At 42.6% G+C, this 18939-nt stretch overlaps 1 protein-coding gene across 1 annotated transcript; it reads left to right on the forward strand.

Moving 5' to 3' along the window:
• Positions 1-1314: 1314 nt before the first annotated feature.
• On the forward strand, positions 1315-18795 carry UBXN2A (UBX domain protein 2A). Its single transcript, XM_068678740.1, has 7 exons — positions 1315-1421; positions 4515-4568; positions 6021-6156; positions 8383-8492; positions 10052-10192; positions 14774-14938; positions 17228-18795. The coding sequence occupies exons 2-7, from the start codon at positions 4528-4530 to the stop codon at positions 17508-17510; spliced, it is 876 nt and encodes a 291-aa protein (XP_068534841.1). The 5' UTR covers positions 1315-1421; positions 4515-4527; the 3' UTR covers positions 17511-18795.
• The last annotated feature ends 144 nt before the right edge of the window (positions 18796-18939 follow it).

Consider the following 18939-nt stretch of genomic DNA (forward strand, 5'->3'; position numbering starts at 1 on the left):
AAATCTGTATTTTGAAATAAGAGACTCCATGTACTTTATACCAAAAGGCTAATTTCTTTACTATTTTCCCTGAAGATTTGTAGGCAGGAGCCACAGCTAGATTTCATCCAGCTAAAATTTAATCCAAACTGCCTTCAAAGGGTTTAGTGTAATGTCATGTACAACATTACAAAGAGGAATAAGCTAGAACTGTCAAGGGTCAGATTTTCCTTCTTTTACTCACCTTCACTGACTCTGAAATTAAACGTCTTATTTCAATCATATTCTTGAAAAACACAATTTTAGTTGTTAGAATTAAAGGATTGCAGAAACATAAAGAAACCCTTCTGTGAAGTATTATTACCTTTGCTTTTAGAATGATTATTGATCGTGCTTGGTAATTTGCAGCGGATTTCATATTAATTACTGCGCATTAGTTAGTCGTGGCCGTCCAATTCAGGTTAATTCCAAATGGTTTACAGCACATCCCTGATTAGCGAAGGCAAAAAAAGAACTTATTAAAAAGCAGGCAGGCACACGCTGCTGCTGCTTTCCCTCGGCTCTGCCCGTGTTTGCTTTGGATAGCTCCTAGCAGCACCAGGCGTTGCGTCAAGCCGCAGCGGGGTGTGAAGGCAGTGGGTGCCTCTGGAGACCCGCAGGTCCCTCTGGAGACCCGCAGGCTCCTCTGGAGGCCATTCCCTGTCCTCCTTTTGCCCAGGGAGGTGGTGGAGTCACCGTCCCTGGGGGTGTTTAAGGCGAGGTTGGACGTGGTGCTTAGGACATGGTGTAGTGGGTGATAGTGGTGGTTGGACCAGATGGTCTTGGAGGGCTTTTCCAACCCTAATGATCCTGATTCTGTGATTCCTGCGGGCACTTTGGGATCTCTGCCTTCCAGCCAGCTCCCTGCTCCCTCCGACTTGGTGCAAAGCCTCAGCAGAGTCTGTAGCTCTGTGCTCGCCCTTCCTCAGCCCCTCTAGCAGAACAAGGTGTCCGCACTCAACGTGCAGCCAAAAGACGGAGACATCTCCGGGCTGTGAGGCGCGGGCATCACTTCATCACCCCGTCTCCCCTCGTATGGGCTCCCTCAGGGTCACCTCCCCGTCCCCCCCAGCTGCAAACCCCCTCTTTTGTCCTCAGCACAGGCAGGAGGAGGAAAACACCCCGAGCAGCGAGGCACTGGGGGACACCAACAAGCACTCCACCCCCTTAAAGACCACCACCAGCTCCCTGAGGGAGCCTATCGCGACAGCGGGTCTCTAACCCCCCTAACGACATCTCCACCCCCCCCACCCCCACCCCGCCGCGACATGGCGGCCGCGGCCCCTCCCTTCGCCTTGGAGGGGGCGGGGCCCCGCGCCCCTCCCCGCTCTAATGGCGGCGGCCGCGGCGCAGGCGCGGTAAAACCGCGGGGCGCTGGCGGGGCGCTGGCGGGGCGGCTGAGGGTGAGTGGCGAAGGGGGTCCCGCTGAGCTCGGCTGCTCCCTCGGGGCTCAACGAGGGGGCTCCGGCTTCGTTTCGGGGCTTGTACTGCTCCCCTGGGGGCTCTTGGTGCTGGTCCCGGGGGGTTGGGTTTAGCCAGGGAGTTTTTTCGACGCTTCACTGTGTCGCCGTCCCGGGCTAAAGCTGCCCGCTGGGGAGCGGGGTGGGCTGGGGGGCTTCAGGGGGAGCCTCCCCCGTGTGGGCTGGGGGGGTTTGGGCTTGTGCTTGGACGGGGGGCTTCAGGTTGAGCCATCCCGATGGGAACTGGGGGGGGTTGGGGTTGTTTTTGTCTGGGGTGCTTCAGGGGAGGTCACCCCTGTGGGGACCTGTTTTTTTTCTTTTTTTCGGATTTTTCTCCTCAAAACTATGTTCCTAGCAGCTGGTTGGAGTGAAAGCCTTTATGCTGTGGTTTTTACCTGAAGGTACAAGTTGTGTTCAGGCTGTTATATATAGTGTGCGTCTTCTTTTTCCGTCTGCTTGCTGCTTATAGTCCCTTTTCTCGGGGTTGCGTTTTGACTTTGCGGGTGCTGCAGCCATAGGTAGGGCTCTGTGCCCTCAACAGCTTTTGGCTTGGGAAGTTTAATTTCTGTAAAAGTTTGTCATTAAGCCTTCCTTGGGTGTATGTGCTTCCTTTCATCGGAGGATGACGGGGCCGTACGTGCTTCCTTTCATGCTTCTGCCCTTCACAGCACAGCTCAGAAGTGGTGTCGGGTCATTTTTCCTGCCTTGCAGTTCCTGGTTGTATCAGGTCGAAAATAGTGAACTCAGAAATATCTGCCAAGACGAGTAGGTCAGCACATGTGTAGGGGAGAGCTGCTGGCTTCAAAGAGCTGGTAGGCAGAGGTCACGCTTTGGTAGGGGGCCTGTCCCCTCTGCAGCCCCTCAGGGGGACAGGGCTTGGTGGCTGGAGGAGCTGAGCTGCATCAGGAAAGGCCAGGTAGCAAATAAAGTGTGTTGGGGTGCTGGAAGCTTCAATCTCCCCCTTAATTTCACTTAATTTCCACAGCTGGAAGTTCAGCTCAGTTTCGTCACAGGCGCAGAGCACGAACCGAAACTCCCAAGGTTTCAAGCGGCATCCAGGCACGTCTGCCCGGCGCTGTTTGTGCTCGTCTTGCTGAGCTGAACTGCTTGCGCTGTGGCATTCGTCCGATCGCTATCTCCTAATGACTCCTGGGTCATAAACATCAATATGCTGCATGGACTCATTTCTTTACCGTGGTGTTTTAGCGCAGACGCTCCTTCTGAATATAATTGCGGTTGTACTTTAGAAGGAGCGGTGACTTTCACAGTTGACCGGTTCTGAATAGTGCTCGTGCGTGTTGGAGGCCAGCCTGATGGAGCAAAAGAATTAATTTGGAAAGCTGTTTCATTGTGGCTGTCTCTTAACAGCTCTGGTGACAAGTCACAGAGAAATCAACAAACGCAGATGGCTAGAGGTGGCTCTTGCTGCTTTGGGGAATAGACTGCTGCATAGTGAAACATAGGAAGGTGCACGTTAAAAGAAGTATTTTTTGCCTTAAATCTGTGTTCACAAGTATGTTAAAACTTGAGAGAAGTTTAGAAAAAATACTTTTAAGAACTTTTAAATTTGTTTTACTTGTTACTGAAAGCTCATTTTTTCCGAGCTCAGGTGCGAAGTTCCAAGTGCAGTGATCAGATACGCTTACAAGGTCATAATGCGCCGGCACAGGCTTGCCTGAGTATAATTTTCTGGCAGAATACTTGTTTAAAAAAACAAAACCAAGCCTGTACCACATCTTGTGTGACATGTCTAAGGTACGCTAAGCATAGTGTTTTGATTTAATGCCTAGCAGAGCCAGTTCAATTGAAGGCTGCCTAAACTTTAAAACCTGTTGTAGTCATAGAGACAATCTTTGTGGTTCTGTTTTTTTTTTTGAAGGCTCATACATTTCTACAGAAAGCGTAGACACAAGGGTTTAACTTTTGAGATGAAAGACTACTGATAGCAGCACTCTGAGGAACATGAACTAGTACTGAACTGAACGCTTAAGCTTCTTTTTTTAGCATTACAGTGAATGCTGTTTCCCCTTTTACGTCATCCATTAAACTAGATAGCAGGACCGTTTTAAAACTTGAAGTCTTGCTGTGCTTATCCTTTTTTTTTTTTTTCCAGGAGTGCATTGGCTATCCCTGCTTAGTTTGAGGCTAATATCCGTGTACACTATGTTAACTTAGTCCCAAATCTGCCAGAGCAGACTATCATCTTTGTAACCTGTGCCCGAGTATTCAGGAATAACTCCTTAAACAGCTGCAATTTTAAAATTTATGTTCTTCAGTGGGCTTGTCTACTAATTTTAGGGTGTTTTTTGGGTGTCTAGCTTTTTGTTACTTTCTGTAACTTTTTTTTTTTTTTTGGAGAGCTCAGAAGTGAGCATAACAAGATAGGTATGGCATTCTTCCTTTCTTTTGAGTCAGCAAACCAATCCTGTAGTATGTTTAGTACACGTAAACAGAGGATTTTCTTCTCATCTACAATTCAGCTGGGAAATGATAATTCACAGTATGCAGTTTCTTGAATGCTGCACCAGTAAGTTGAGGTGTAGTAGGGAGAGAGAAAGTGAACCTGACAAATCCTGCTCTTTTGGGTGATGCACAGCAGTGAAGTGAAGGTCATTGGAATGCCTGCAGTGGCGGTGCAGTTTGTCTGCAGCTGTCTCGCAGTGTTGCCAGAAATCAGGGGATTTAAAATCCTGTCCATCAGAGCAGGAATGTTATCTTTTTCCTCACCTAGCATGAACGTGTATTTGCAATTCCCGTGATTGTTGCGGAATTTATTTTGTACTTTATGAGAAAGTAATCTGCCTTTCAAATGCCTGAAAGTGATGCTTGGTTCATTGTGATCAAATTGGAAACTGGGGGAAACAAAGAACCATCTGGAGACTTGGGGGCCGGGGTGGGGAGGTTCTGCTTTCTGGTAAATTTACTGTCAACACAGGCAGAACTAGAAAGTGTATTGCAGTTTCAGAAGTAGGCAAGAATGCTAGGCACTTTGTCTATTTTGTGTGTTTTTTTTAATGATCTTCTTTTTGTATGTAGGGGAAGCACCAGAATGAAAGACATGGACAATATCAAAACTGTGAAGGAAGAATGGTAGGTGCTAGTGTCCAGTCTTTCTCCCCTCCATGCCCCCCAGTTTTCCTTTTCCTTCCCCATTACTGTTTGTGTGTCCTGTTATGACTTCTTAAACTTTTTGTTAAAATTTTGGAATTTATTTTTTTTTCCTGTATCCAGCTGCTCCATATACACTAAAGTTTCAAGAGAAGGACAGATTTTTTTTGCTTAAAGACTTATCACGTACCTGAAGTATTTCCTTGATGCAAGAAACTGCATAAATATATTACTTAAAATAGAAAGGCAGGCTTACGGATTGCTAACTCACTGTGCGCTTCTACGTTTAATATGGAGGTGTTTGGCTTTCCATTTATGTTTCTGAGGTAAAGCATCGTTAATGCGTAGGTTAATGCTCCAAGTTTTTGTTCTGTTAGAAAACTAAAATGGGTGCAGCATGCTTTCTGAATCACTTTCTTAGTGTCACTGAGTTTTTCTTTTACTTAAGTATGCTAATCCTTAGGGATTCTTAATGTTGCATAGATGCACTGCAAACAGTAATTCCTTTTTATGCATATGTGCCTGGTTACCATTCAAGTAAGCATTGCTCTTCTTGAATTTAATGTAGAGTTTTACATAAAACTGGATGTTTTTTTAAAGCTAGATTTTTTTCCTGAATCGCTTAAAATAGATTTTCCTGAATCTCTAATAGGAGTAACTCCTGCAATGTTTTCCAAAACCTGCATAATCCTCTTAACTCTGCAGAGAACCTAAACTGCAAGATAATCGTTCGTTCAGGTTGCATATATCTGCATTTTTTGGTGAAAATCTTAACAGAGAAACAGCTGTCGTATTCACAATGGCCTATAAAAAGATGTGGTTGATGCATTTTTTTAGTACTCTGGCAGTCTCTGAGGTGTAGAAATCTTCTGTTGTATTTCTCCAGTGTGCTCAAGTGGGGTTGAGTCACTTAACTCTCCAGTTTCTTTAATGTACTTTCAAGGACAATAACGGTAGGTCTGTGGTGCTGGGGGTGGGCGGGTTCAAGTTAGGGCAGAGCACTAAATGCTAGGGCAGTTTTGCTTTATGTGGTTTTTAAAACTTAGGGGAAAGGAAGTCATTGAAGCCTGTATTATAGAAAAGCTCTGAGGAAGATCCTTTGTTGGTGTATGGTGGTCTGAATTAGAGGTACAGGTTGTCAAACTTGCATTCCTTGCTCTTATACCAAGTTTAGAAGCTTCTGCATAGATGAGTTCACCTTCTTCTACTGTCGTTCTTTAATTTGTGTTTCTGAAGTACAGATAAAAGCAGCTAAAGATTTGTAAGCTGTAAAATGTCCCAATACAAAGCTGACCTGATCGTTTGTAACAACAAAGTAAGTTGGGTACAGGGGAGTGTGCCTTTTGGTACTGAACTTCCAGGGTAACTGCTTGTCAGCTTATGTGAACATTATCTTACGTGAGTATCATTTTCACGTATGTCTTTGTTCTGCAGGATGTGCAAGTCAAGAACTGATGATCAGATTTTGAATGGTACAGAACAAAACCGAGACTATTTTGTAGATAACCTTTTTGAAGAAGCTCAGAAGATTGGTGCAATATGTATGTCCCCTACTACAGTCAAGAACCAGGTAGGTGTTGAATTGAAAATACTCATGTCTAGCATAATAGCATTCTGGGAATACTCTGGTAAATGAATGCAGGAGGTTCAGCAGTCTCATCCAGTACACCTGTAGACAAATCCCCACAATCACAGAATGGCTGAGGTTGGAAGAGACCTGCCTTAGAAGGTCATCTAGTCCAACCTCCCTACCGAGCAGGATCACCTAGAGCACATTGCATAGGATGGCATCCAGGTGGGTTTTAAGTATCTCCAGAGGAGGAGATGCCACAACTCTCTGGGCAACCTGTTCCAGTGCTCTGTCACCCTCACAGTAAAGAAATGTCAGTTCATATTCAGATGGAATCTCCTGTACTTCTGTTCGTGCCCACTGCCTCTCATCCTGTCTCTGGGCACAACTGTAAAGAGACCGATTCCATCCTCTTGACACCCTCCCCTCAGATATTTATACACATTGATGAAGTCTCCCCTCAGTCCTCTCTTTTCCAGGCTAAACAGGCACAGCTCTCTCAGCCTGTCCTTGTACGACAGGAGCTCCAGGTCTGTAACCATCTTCATAGCCCTCCTCTGAACTCTCACCAGTAGCTCCATGTCCCTCTTGTACTGGGGAGCCCAGTCAGACAGCAGTTGGACCAATCTCCCATCTCTGATTCAACCAGGGCTTTGCTTCTGTGCTTTTAATACTCATAAAAAACACTGTAAAATCATTTTGTTCTAGGACTTGTACTGGCAAGAGAGAGCTGGTTATTAGGTGCAAGGAGTGACAACTATTTTATGAGAAGCTTTTAAAGACTTGCAGCCTTCTTCTGAAGAGACGTAGCCCAGACTTTTTTTTACTTGCTCTCTTTTGTATAGTTGTGGTGATAGTGGGATATTTAGTATGGATTTTTATGTCAGTGGTTCTGTCCTTTTCTTATTTTCCTGTTGTTCCCAAGTGATTGGGAAGGGGCTGGAGAAAAACCCATAAAAATGTCAGGGAGAAATTTGGAGCAGATGTTACTAGAAACTACATTCATAGATTTCTGACTAAGGCAGAAAAGGAGTGTGGGGGCAGTGCTTTAACCTGCGGTTCTGAAAATGTTCTTGTACTTGTGTCAATGTCTAAATGAGAAGTTGATGCGTTATTATTAGTTGCTGGTGAACTTGCTTACTGGTTCATTGTGGAAGGACCTTCTCACAATGAAAACCCCTTCCATATGCGTTAGTGCCATGAGACACAAGACTTTTTTTAAAGAGATTAGACGTTGCTGAGTGTAATGTACATTTCTGACAGATTACCAAAAATGAAAGAATTTCATTCGGTAGCTTGCCTGTAGTGTGTATTTATGCAGCAATCGTGCTCTGACACGTCAAACTGCAAAAAGGCAGGGGGAAACAAAAAATGTCAGGTACCATCAAGCCAAGTACAAACTAATTTCTGGCTAAGGTGAATTCTGCATTTGTATTTGTTTCATTTAACTCACATGGCCAAGTATCTGTCAAGATAACATTATTTCAGGAATCTGACCTGGATGAACAAATGCTTCTTTAAATGACGTAATGTGTATAAAAGAAAAATTCAATTCAAGATCTAGCCATATTAAAGTTGAAGCGACTTCTGAGGACAGTTTGAAGGCCACAAATTCAAGGAGTGTATGTTCTCTGCTACAGTTATTTAATTACTGGGACTATATTTTCTTCACTCCCCTAACACCAAGTTCTTGAATATACCCAGGACTAAACAAATGCCTCTGATCCTTGTTGCTGCATTTTCTGTGCAAAAGGCTTCTGCATGCACTCTCTCAATGCCCTGCCTACAGAAAGTTCTTCTGAATGAACAGAACAAGGCTGTACCCTAACAGATCCCTGCTGCACTATTCTTGTGGTGGGTGTTTCAACACCAGGCACATGTGATCTCAAGTTAGAGCTCTTGAAGAGTTGCAGCTGCCTGGGATCTTCCAGCTCTTTTTTTTTTTTTTTTGTACTGTTGAATAGGGGTGTTCTTGACCTAAGAATGCGTAATGATTGTGGGGGGAGGTTTATTTCTAACCCTGACTGACAGAAGATACTTAGAAATGTCGCTTACCCCTTGCAGTCAGTCTGGCTGTTGGCATGGGGCCAAAACAGATTACAGGGAGCCTTCCCTCCGTATTTTTAGTCCATGACCTGGATAGTTTAAAATCATAGGATACTGATGGTATGTTGAGCTGGTTTCACTTACTTCAGCGTTAAAGTGAGAATTGTTCTTACTCCCCAGGTTGATGTAATCATTAAACTTTGGAAAAACGGGTTTACGGTAAACGACGGTGAACTTAGGAGCTACGCTGATGTTGCAAGCCAACAGTTCTTGGACTCTGTTAAAAAGGGGTGAGTGAGTTTTGTGTTCTTAATCAGCCTGAGTTAACGTGCTTTGGTTAGCAGCTTGCTCATACTTTACATTTTTGGCATTGCTGCACTGCAGTAGCCCTGTAGGAGTACAGCTGGCTGCCTGTCCCATTTCCTGGGCTGATGGTTTCTAACATCCACAGGTCTAATATAGCTTTCAGTCGCAGTAGTCGTACAGTTGCTGATAGAATAGATAAAAGTAAGTGTTGGTAGGAAGCACAGCAGGTGCAGAATGAAATAAAGAGTAAGTCATTGTGCCCAGTAATAGCTACTGCTCAAATAGTACTTTGACTAACAAATTCAGCGTGTAGAAGTGGCTGAGCATTTCTGGTTTTATGGTCTTTGTTTTCCTTTTATTGATGAAAAGCCTTTTTGGTGGGCACAGTTACTGCATGTAGCACCGAAAAGCTTTGATCAGCCTTAAATTGCAGTCATCTTTTCCCAGTACGAATTTGCTGTTTCAGTCACTTGTGTGTATAGAGTGATCTCACTTTTATCCCACTACTGAAATTGAGCATGCTATCATGATTTCTGCCAGCGTTTGATGCAGTATTGCATTAAAATAGCATACTGAACGTAGGAACCAGTATGATTTCAGGCTTTAATTTGTAGTCCACTTCTTCACCCTGTACAAATGCAGAGAAGAAAATTATATAGAGGATACAATTTAATAACCCCTTTTCACGTATGTGAAACAAGTTACTGTATTTTCAGTCTTTTCTGAACTTTACTTGCCTATCAAAAATATTTATTTTACTTTTCACTGTTTCTTCATGGATGTCACTTGTATTGGTTGTAATGCGAATTAACTGCGTTGTTTAAAGCCTTTTGATTCATGCACACAAATAAGTAAAAGTTCGCCACCTCCCTTTCTCCGTTTGCTTGTAGAGATGCTAAGTAATTACAAGATGGCTCCTGCATAATTGTTGGTGGTAGGGCAGCACTCGGTACAGCCTGTGTGCCAGCTGAGCACCGCCGCCAAGAAACGTGGTGTCTGCCTCAGAGCTCCTAGACAAAGGAGTTGTTGTGTTGTGTTCTGCTCGATGCAAATAAAGCATCGTCAAGGTGATGGTATCGCACTGAGGAGTGTAACTGTTAGGGATCTAACTTTTAAAAGCTGGGTTTCTCGTTCATCTGTAATTAAACACGTTTCTAACCTCAGTCTTTCTTTTTAAAAGCTGATTGTGTTTTTTTCTTGTTTTTTTACTATGGGTATAAAAAAAATTGAACCTACTACAGCAATATATGGTAACACTAAACCTTCTACATGTCATGTGCTTTGGAGTGGCAACTGCTGAGTAAACATGAACATCATTCAGTGACTTGGCATGATGTCTCTTCTTACTGTTCAATTTCTAATTAATTTGCAGTTCAGGAACTTGGAGTTGTTTACATGTCATGCACTTCCCATAACTCATAGTAAATTATTTAAAAAAATCACGATCCTTATAAGAATAAACACAGAAACCAGTATTAATGATTAATGTGTTTTACATCCTGTAAAACAGTTCAGTAATTCTTTGACATCTTTTTTTCTTAAGGGAACTGCCTTTCGAGCTACGAAAAGTTTTTGAGAAGGAGGAGGTTGACGTGAAGGTGGAAGATAAAAAAGATGAGGTGTATTTGTCATCAAAAAAGCCAGTGTTTCATCCCTTCTCTGGACATGGTTACAGATTAGGAAGGTAAGTAGTCTGATGTGGTCTGTGGTTGAGCTGAGGGGAACTATGCTTATGTAGATAGCATATAATTCAGGTTGGAAGTGACCTCTGGAGTTCCCTAAGCCAGGCTCCTGCTCCAAACAGGGTCAGTTTTGGGGACAGATGAGGTTCCTCAGGGCTTTGTCCAGCTGGGTCTTGAAATCCTGCAAGGGTGGAGGTGGTGCAGCCTGCTCCAGTGCTGGGCTGTCCTCATGGGGGATGTTTTTCCTTATTCCCAGTCTGAACTCATCTTGTTTCAATTTGCGTCCACCATGAAGAGCCTGTATAGGGGATTATCAGCTTCTGTAATCTACTGGCTGGGTTCCCGTTAGCACAGGATTTTGGTGTCTGTCTTTGCCTCCTCAAATAACGGTTTCCAGCTGAAAGGCTGTCACTCTTCTATCCTGTGAGTTAAAAGGAAAGTTGCACCATTAAAGCTGTATGTACAGTAATTTGTGTGAGAAGAGGGGAATGTGAGTGTTCAAAGGGAGCTGGAGAAGTAAGATGACTTTGCATTCTTTTCAAGTTCTTTCAAACTTCTTTCAAATTCTTCAAAGCATTTAACTTTGAATTTATTGCAGTTATTCCAGCATATTACATTGATCATCTTTTTTTATTCTGTGCCTTTCTTGGGGGTGGAGAGGTTCTGTTGTTATTAGAGGCTGACCTGGACTTGATTTATAAGTGTATAGCGATGTATTTTTGGCAATCTGTTGTAGAGGAGTAAGCCAGGAGTTTACCTGTGTCAATCCCTTTGACTTCTGCTTTCTTGTGCCCCATCATCCATTTCACACAGCCCTGTCACGTAAGACTTAGGGGCATATAAACGCAAGCTTCAGCCTGGCAAGGACAGCATAGTGACAAGGAGCCTACAGAAAACCTTCAGAGGTGGGACTGCTTAGTTACCTGCCCACTGGGGTTAGCAGATGGTGCTGAAGCCTTAAGTGAACAGCTCTGTTTTTGTGGAAGGGGCTTGGTGCTGAGGGAAAGCATGACCCCAGTACAAAGGGATGAGGCAGGGGAGAAGGTGATAATGTGCAGAGTAAGAGACTGATACAGAAAAGGGTGAGAGGTTCCGGGCTGTCTTAGAGGAGTGAGCATCTTTTATCAGTTTCTCCTGTTCTGGTAGCGCAGCCTATTCATCTGCAACATGCTTGGGTAGGCACAGTCAATAGGGAAAAAACTCCCTCGAAAGGTGCCTGAGATGCTGCAAGTCTTCCTTCTGGTTGCGCTGCAGTCCTGACCAAACAAAGGTTGAGAACTTAATTGTGTTTCATCTACAAGCAGGCGTGTAGATAGCTAAAACCTAAAGACCCTCGGTGTGCTGGGTTTCTGCTGCTCACCAGGGCTAACTGGCAGGTTGCTTGTCGTGCTCTGTCATGCCTACAGCAAGTAATGATCTGGCTTCCCAGTGGGCAAGTTAGGCTCTGGAAACATGCTATTCTGTGGATTTCGGCTGACTGGTTTTGTACACGGAGACATCCTACAACTTGCTCAGCAATTTTCTTTATGAACTGGATAAAATGCCTTATTTTATTTTTATTTTTCCCCTTCCCTTCTGTTTTCGGTCTATTCAGTGCTACGGTATGAGAGCCTTTTCTTTCAAGGCTATTAAATATTTTGCTGATGTTGGGAACACGAGCCATAAGTGCTCCATAAACTGCTGCTCGCTGCCTGATGTTAATAAATGTCCATTACATGCAAGTGCTCCTCCTTCAGCAGAAGAGCTTTGTGGGGAAATAATAATGGTGTCTGAGACCTATAGCAGGTTTGGAGCTATAGAACTCCCTTCCCACAGCTGCATTTGTGTGCTTAATCAGAAACGAGAGAGACAAATGGCTGAATGGCTTACTTACCTTGTGACCTGCTTATCAATTAAACATTTTTAACAGTCTCTATAGATTTCCTGCCATTGTTCCCAGATGGGTGAATTATGTGAGTGAATCTTGGAGTCCCAATAGGAATTGTTCTGCTGACCAGCTCATTTAAATTTGTTTGAGGGGAAAAATAGATGGACTAGAACTGATTTTTTAATTCTATTTTAAATGTAGCTCAGATGAGTTTCATCTTCTCTGTTTATGTTGTATGGGGGGAAAAAATGAGACTTAAGGTTTTCCATGAAAAAAGTTAGGACTCTACATAGGTAATGGGTATATTCAAGCTTTCTATAGCCCTGCTCAGCTGCATTTAGTAGTTCGACTAAACCAGGATTTGCAACCACACTCTTCTGTTAACAACACATTCTAAAGACTGCCTTAGAAGCATGCTAGTCAAGCTGGCTGAAATCTCTTCCAGCAAAATAGAGTTGCTCTATAACCTTATTAAGTTAAAATATTGTTCATGGAGCTTCGTAACTGTTAGTCTGGGTAAGCACAATACTTAAATCTTAGGCTCTTGCTTTTTGGAAACTTGATTGGAGACTAATGTCTCTTTGATTCTTGGTTTACAAGATTATTAACGGAAGATGTAAAAGGAATAGGCTTTTAAAAGGGATGATGTTTGCTTTGATGCTGCGTTTATGATGCTTCAGATAATAACAAGAGACTGAGGTTTTTGATTTGTGCCTTTTAGTCAAAAGTTCCCACCACTAGATGGCTTTGTGTCAGTTCCACAAGAGAAAAGTTTAGAAATACTTTAAAAAAAAAAAAAAAACTTTCTCTTGCTGCTTAATTTAATATGTTGGTTCCGATTTCACATATACTTGCTATTAAAAGAATCATCTCCAGTGCCTACCACAAATTCCTGAGGCATGACCGTGAGGAAAAGAGCTGGTTTGAGAATGACATCAAAACGTGTATGTATGTGAGACAGCTGTCTGAACTACAACTGGAGCTGATGGAGCTAAAAAGCAGCTCAGCCCAAGCTAACCAGACACCTGGCAGCCTCCAGCCTCTGCCTGTACTGGAGACATGTAGCTCACACGTGACTGCTCACGCTTCGGTGTCTGAATCTGGAGCTGAAACCCACCGAGATCAAGTAGCTGGGGAGAGCTAATCGTTGCTGGACTTAAGTATGTCTTGGCCTTTTTTTAACCTCCACTCCAAAGATTGTTTAACGTTGCCTTGCTGGTGCTCAAGCTCTTTTCCAGCTCTGGAGGACAGCTAGGGTTTACTGTGTATTGAGGTCAAGCATGACCAGAAGCTGGATGTGAGATAAATAAATCAGCAGGTGGTTAATCTGAAGTCACCTGGACCTGGGGAGTGCATCTTGGGATCTGGGGGTTCCTTGTTCTTGTACCCCAGCTCGTTTCTGTGTCGTGCTTCCTGTTGCAGTGAAGACCTCTTATCGTTTGGGAATGAGTTGCCTTGGCTCATTCTTTTTGCAGAGTTCCTGCAGAAGAAATAAAAAGTGCCTGTGGTGGCTGATAGCCTGAAAGTTCGGGCACTTAGCTGAACAGTGGGTAGTAAAAGTTCTTGAAATACTTCAGGTTGAGAAGGATTTGAGCCCAAGACGTAAACTTTAATGACTTGAATGTATCAAGTCATTAATCATCTTTTTTTTTAATGAAAAATTAGCTGTTTTTTCGGCTTTATGATTAAGCTAACACACACGAGAACATAAGGATGGGGTTTGTCTGCGAAGCAGATGCGGTGTTGTTACGAGCTGTTATTCTGTGGCCATTGGTTACTGGCTTCTCCCTCCAGAAACAATAACTGATTATTTTCTGTGCAAAGACAGCTTTTTCTGAAACCATCGTGAAACGTTCATGCAGTCAGTGACCACGGCTGAGCTCAGAAGAGATGGTTACTCCTTAAATCACTGCTATTGTTGTGCAAGCGGCCATCTGGTTATACTTACATGTGCTGAGGATGTGCCCGTTGGATCAGGCCTCACTGATGACTTAACCAGTACATGCTGAGCAAGCTTAGTCCTGACAGAAGCACTGAGCTCTAGATATTTCAGAACCACAGCTTTTGCCAATAATTTTTTTCCAAAAACCGTGCACTTGGACTGAGGTCCCTGTCTTCTGTCAAGCCACTTCATGGATCTTTGCCCTTACTGTATAGTCAGCTGTTTAAAGTGTTTTAGAAACCAAAATCCAAATGTTGCATGCATCAGCCTGTGTTTCTACATCAAGTCAATTCCTCTGACGTATAAGTAATGCCTCTAAGCTGAAATAGATGACGCTGGGGTCTAAATCAAGGCTAACAGCATTGAGTTAAATTGAATTACTGTAATCACATTACACTGAAAATTAATGTTGAGTATGTAGATTTGATACTTAAGCTCCTTGCAGCTTCACCTGTGTGATTAGAGTGCAAAAAATGCATGAAGAGTCTTCATTTTCACCTCTCTTGTGTATTATTTAATGCTTTAAGTTCCTTACTGTCCTGTAAAATGTTTACCATGAACAACCTGAAATGTTGAAGTCTGTAGCATGAAGAGAAAGTATTGGTGCTTTTTTTCTAAGTTAACATGCCAGAAATCCTGTAGTTTTTATTTATTTTTAAGTCAGCAATGCAACCCTGACACGAGGCAGAAAGCTCCTGAAGCAGAGGTCTGGATGGTGGTTCAAACTTCTGGGTGTATGCACAAGGCATAACCTCCTGTGGCTTTTCTTTCCAGTGCTACTCCAAGGATAGTCTCTAAAGTAAGAGAGGATCATCAAGCAGCTGGTGACAAGAGACCTCTTCCTGTAGTACCCTTAAATGACTTGGAGCCTATCACCAACATCCAGATCTGGTTAGCTGATGGGGAAAGGGTCATTCAGAAATTCAACGTTTCGCACAGGTAAGACTTCTTCTAGCACTGTCAGATGTACTTGGATCTGAATTATTTGTCCTGTGACTTTAAATATAATTTCTCTAAGTAATCTACCTCCTCAATTTGCTTAACAATGGATTGTTGTTTGGCTGTGTCTAGAATACATCCTTTTAATTTTTTTGAGCAATTGAACACTTTTTGTTGAACAAGAGGAGTGTGAGAAATGAACTGATGTTACCAGTCAGCATATAACTGAGTAGAAATGGAAATCTGCTGAGGAAACGGTAGGAGTTCTTTGTAGTTCAAATGTGAAGGTGTGTGTATTGTTCATTGCTGGAGGAAACAGTTAAGTGGACTTCAGCAGCTTTTAAGATGACAAATCTCTTACAAAATGACTACATCTGGAGCAAATCACTGAGTTTAAAAAAAAAATTCTGGTTGTTGAGTGCAGACAGATGTTGAGTCTCAGAAAATCCACTTGCTTTTTTTCCAGTGTGCAAAAGGAACTGGAGGATATGATTTTGAGCTGAGCCAGAGGAACCTCCAGGGAGAGCCAGAGTTAAGCAGGGGAAGTTATTCACCTGCATGTCTGTCCTGTCAGCGTGGACAGACTAGAATGCATCCAATGTGATTAATTCCTAATTATTACAATTTCCAGCTCCCAGAGAGGCTTATAAATGGGGATAAAGTCAGAAGGTGTCAGCACAGCGTATGTATGCAGGAACTTTGAGAAAGCAGGATTAATGGCTTAACATTAAATTGCAAACTACTGTCTTTAGAGACCTTCCTTGTATTTGTAATTTGCTGCCCCAGTGCTGCGCAGTCGCATCATATGGAAAGGATATGTTGCCTGGGCTGCTCTGTGTAGCAATTTAAAGTGATCACAGGCTTTAACACAACCCAGGCTGCTGTTGAGATAAACTGTGTATGTCTTCACAGCTGGTCAGAAGAAAAGCTCAGCAGTTGAAGGCTAATGACTCTTAATGTTTTTTCTTCTTAACTTGTACTAATTTTTTACTGGTAGTGGCCTGAAGTACGAACTGAATCGTTGTGATGTGCTGCTGAAGGGTCAATTGCTGTTTTAATTATAAAACCTTTGTTTGAGGGCTGGCTTAATAACTTTGTTATCCAAGCTTTAATGGGTTTAAGTATATTTAGGGATATTTTGTCTTCATGGTAGATATTGGTATGAACATCTGCTAAGTACTTTCATGGGGAAAAAAATCTGAGCAGAACAGCCTTGCTGATGTGATCTTTTTAGATTTTAATAAATATTCAATCATATATCCATCTTGTGGTAAGGGAATATATCCTTTTACCACGGCGTGGATATAACGCATCTGTTCACAGGTGTCTGCCTGTAAATCTCCAACCAAAACTTAAAACTCTGTCTTAACTGAGGCTTGTATGTACAGGAGTTAGTTACTATCTCTGTTGTAGTCCGTGACAGCGTGATATTTGGGCATCTGTGCTGCTGAACGGCTAGAATGGCTGTTGCCTAAGCACACTAGCACTTTCCTAGACAATATCCAGGCTTGGTTCAGAAGTTAGCCCTGATATCAGATGATTCCCAGTAGGCAGTAAACCCCATGGGCTAGACTGGACATAGGGGAGGAGAATGAGTTTAAGGATTTGCCAGGAGAAGGAGTCTGCTAGTTGGGCTTGGGATCAGAGAATGGATGTTCTGTTTAGTTTACGGGTACAGATGTATCCTGTTATATTCATTTACTAATTAAATTGGTCACTCCTGATTCTTGCTTGTTGCTACAAAACATCTGTCTTGATCACTTGAAAGGTTCTTCACCCCTTAACAGGCAGCTTGAATTCACTTCTGTTCCTACTTCAGTACAAGACTATATTTAGATCTAATTAACCAGTTGTCTGGACAACTTCTGCAAGTCCCTTTTCTATTACTATTATTATTATGGGTCTGCTACATGTGCCGTGCACGCGAGGCGTCCTTGTTCTAGCACTTGGCTATGGAAACCTCAGGTAAGAGCTCCACCAGCTGGTTAAGAAACAGCAGGTTTGTTTGTGGAAGTACTATCTGTGAGCTGTAGCGAAGCATTTGAGTGCCCAGAATAAGATTCTTCTTCCCTTGTGACTGCTCTCAGAACATGCAAACCTTGGTCCTTGCCTCTCAAGTGGACCAGGTACTTCAGGATATCCTGTGTCTCTTCCTCCATTTCTGTGCCATCAGCTGTTACATCAAGTGGGTGTCTTGTTCTGTTCCTGAGGTGACTCTGTATGTGCTGTGTATATGTCTTGTATTGGGACTGGAGAGCTCTAATGCTGATTTTTTTATTTTATTCTCAGAATAAGCCACGTCAGAGACTTCATAACAAAGTATCGAGGATCAGAAGGAAGGGTTCCCTTCACACTGACTACTTCGCTGCCATTTCGAGAGCTGCGAGATGAGACGCTCACACTACAGGAAGCAAAGCTGCAAAATGCTGTTGTTGTGCAGAGACTTCACAAAACAACTGAACCGTTCAGGCTCCTGAAAGCACCTGACAATGACTGTAAAACTGCTGCTACATCTAATGGACAGCTCAAGAACGAGCAAAAAAGCACTATCAAAAGCACGAGATCAAATTAGCTTATAACTGGCCAAAAACTTTGCACAGGCAGAACTAGACAAAACCAAAAACGTAGTCAGCAATATCTGGATGCACTATCATCCTTCCATAGCATGCTCTTAGAGAGCAGAATGCGTGTTGTGCTATAATCTGCTGTAACAGAAGTATTTTCAACTAAGTTTGGTCGAAGCCTGGCTATATAATGTAGCAGAGGTAACTACAACAGGGATTGTCCTTAGAATTTCTCTAGGTAGAAAGCTTTGCTCGCCTGTTCTTTAATGACTATGCTTAGGTGGAACGGTACTCTGAAACTTAATTACTACTGATAGCACCTTTTAAGGAAAAACATTATTTTTGCACTTCGAACTAAAGAGAAACTGAACTGAGTGATTTTAATTGTGTAAACTGCTCCAGTTCTTTTTAGTAACATTTAGGCAACAGATGCTGCAGGGAAGCTCACCTTTGAACTCCTATGGAATTTGAAAATCTTTCAATATAGGTACCTTTTAGTATTTTATCACAAGATCTACGGTGTGAATGTTCTATCAAGTCTTCACATGGTGGGTGCAGGTGTAAGAAGATAGAAATGAGGTAGTCTGGTGCATATTGCATATGAAGTGCCTCAAAGTAAGCTCTGAAGGAATCATCATAGAATCACTGAACTGTTGTTATTAATGGTTGAAGTGGTTTCTGCCTCTGTTCTCCTACGGGTTCATATTTCTTACAGATCATGTAAACTACTACCTAGCTCACTAGGATAGAGATCCACTTTTAGCCTTGTCACAGAGAAACTTCATTTTTTCTGGAGTTTATCATACAGCTTTAGTGGCTTAGAAGGACACAGTTGTCTTTGTACTACATATCTGCCTCTGTCCTGAATTGGCCTTCTGATTGAGGCATTAACTGCACGTGGCCAAATTTCAGAGATATTTAGAACCCCTATTTGAAAACTGAGTTGTTTTTTTTCCTCCTATCCCTCCACCCACTTTCCATCCAAACTATATTTTATCTCTTGTGTATTTTTCACATAAGATTTGTACCCAACAATTCTATGTTTTTCTAAAGGAGAAATCAACATAAGGACTAAATGTTTGCTACTGTGTGTGTTAAGTAGCACATGGGTTTGTGAGTGGAACTAGAGCCTTTAGGTGAAGACTTATCCTGGGGCCTTCAATAAGTGCTGACTGGTTTGTATTGTCTACACAAATGGATGATTGACACTGCTGTAATTCTTTTGCATGGTTAAATGAAAGATAAGTTTGGATTTTACCATTTTTGTTTTAAATAGAAAATTATTTAATTGGAGTGACTTGAGTTCTTTCTGAAAGTCCTGTTACTTCACACTAAGACTTCACACTAAGGATACACTTACTTCACTCATGGGGATGTAAAACTTTGTTTCAGCATCTCATCTAGTACAAAATCACAGAAGGGTTGAGGTGGGAGGGA

Source organism: Anas acuta, chromosome 3 (genome assembly GCF_963932015.1).
Source record: "Anas acuta chromosome 3, bAnaAcu1.1, whole genome shotgun sequence".
In the NCBI taxonomy this organism is placed as follows: domain Eukaryota; kingdom Metazoa; phylum Chordata; class Aves; order Anseriformes; family Anatidae; genus Anas; species Anas acuta.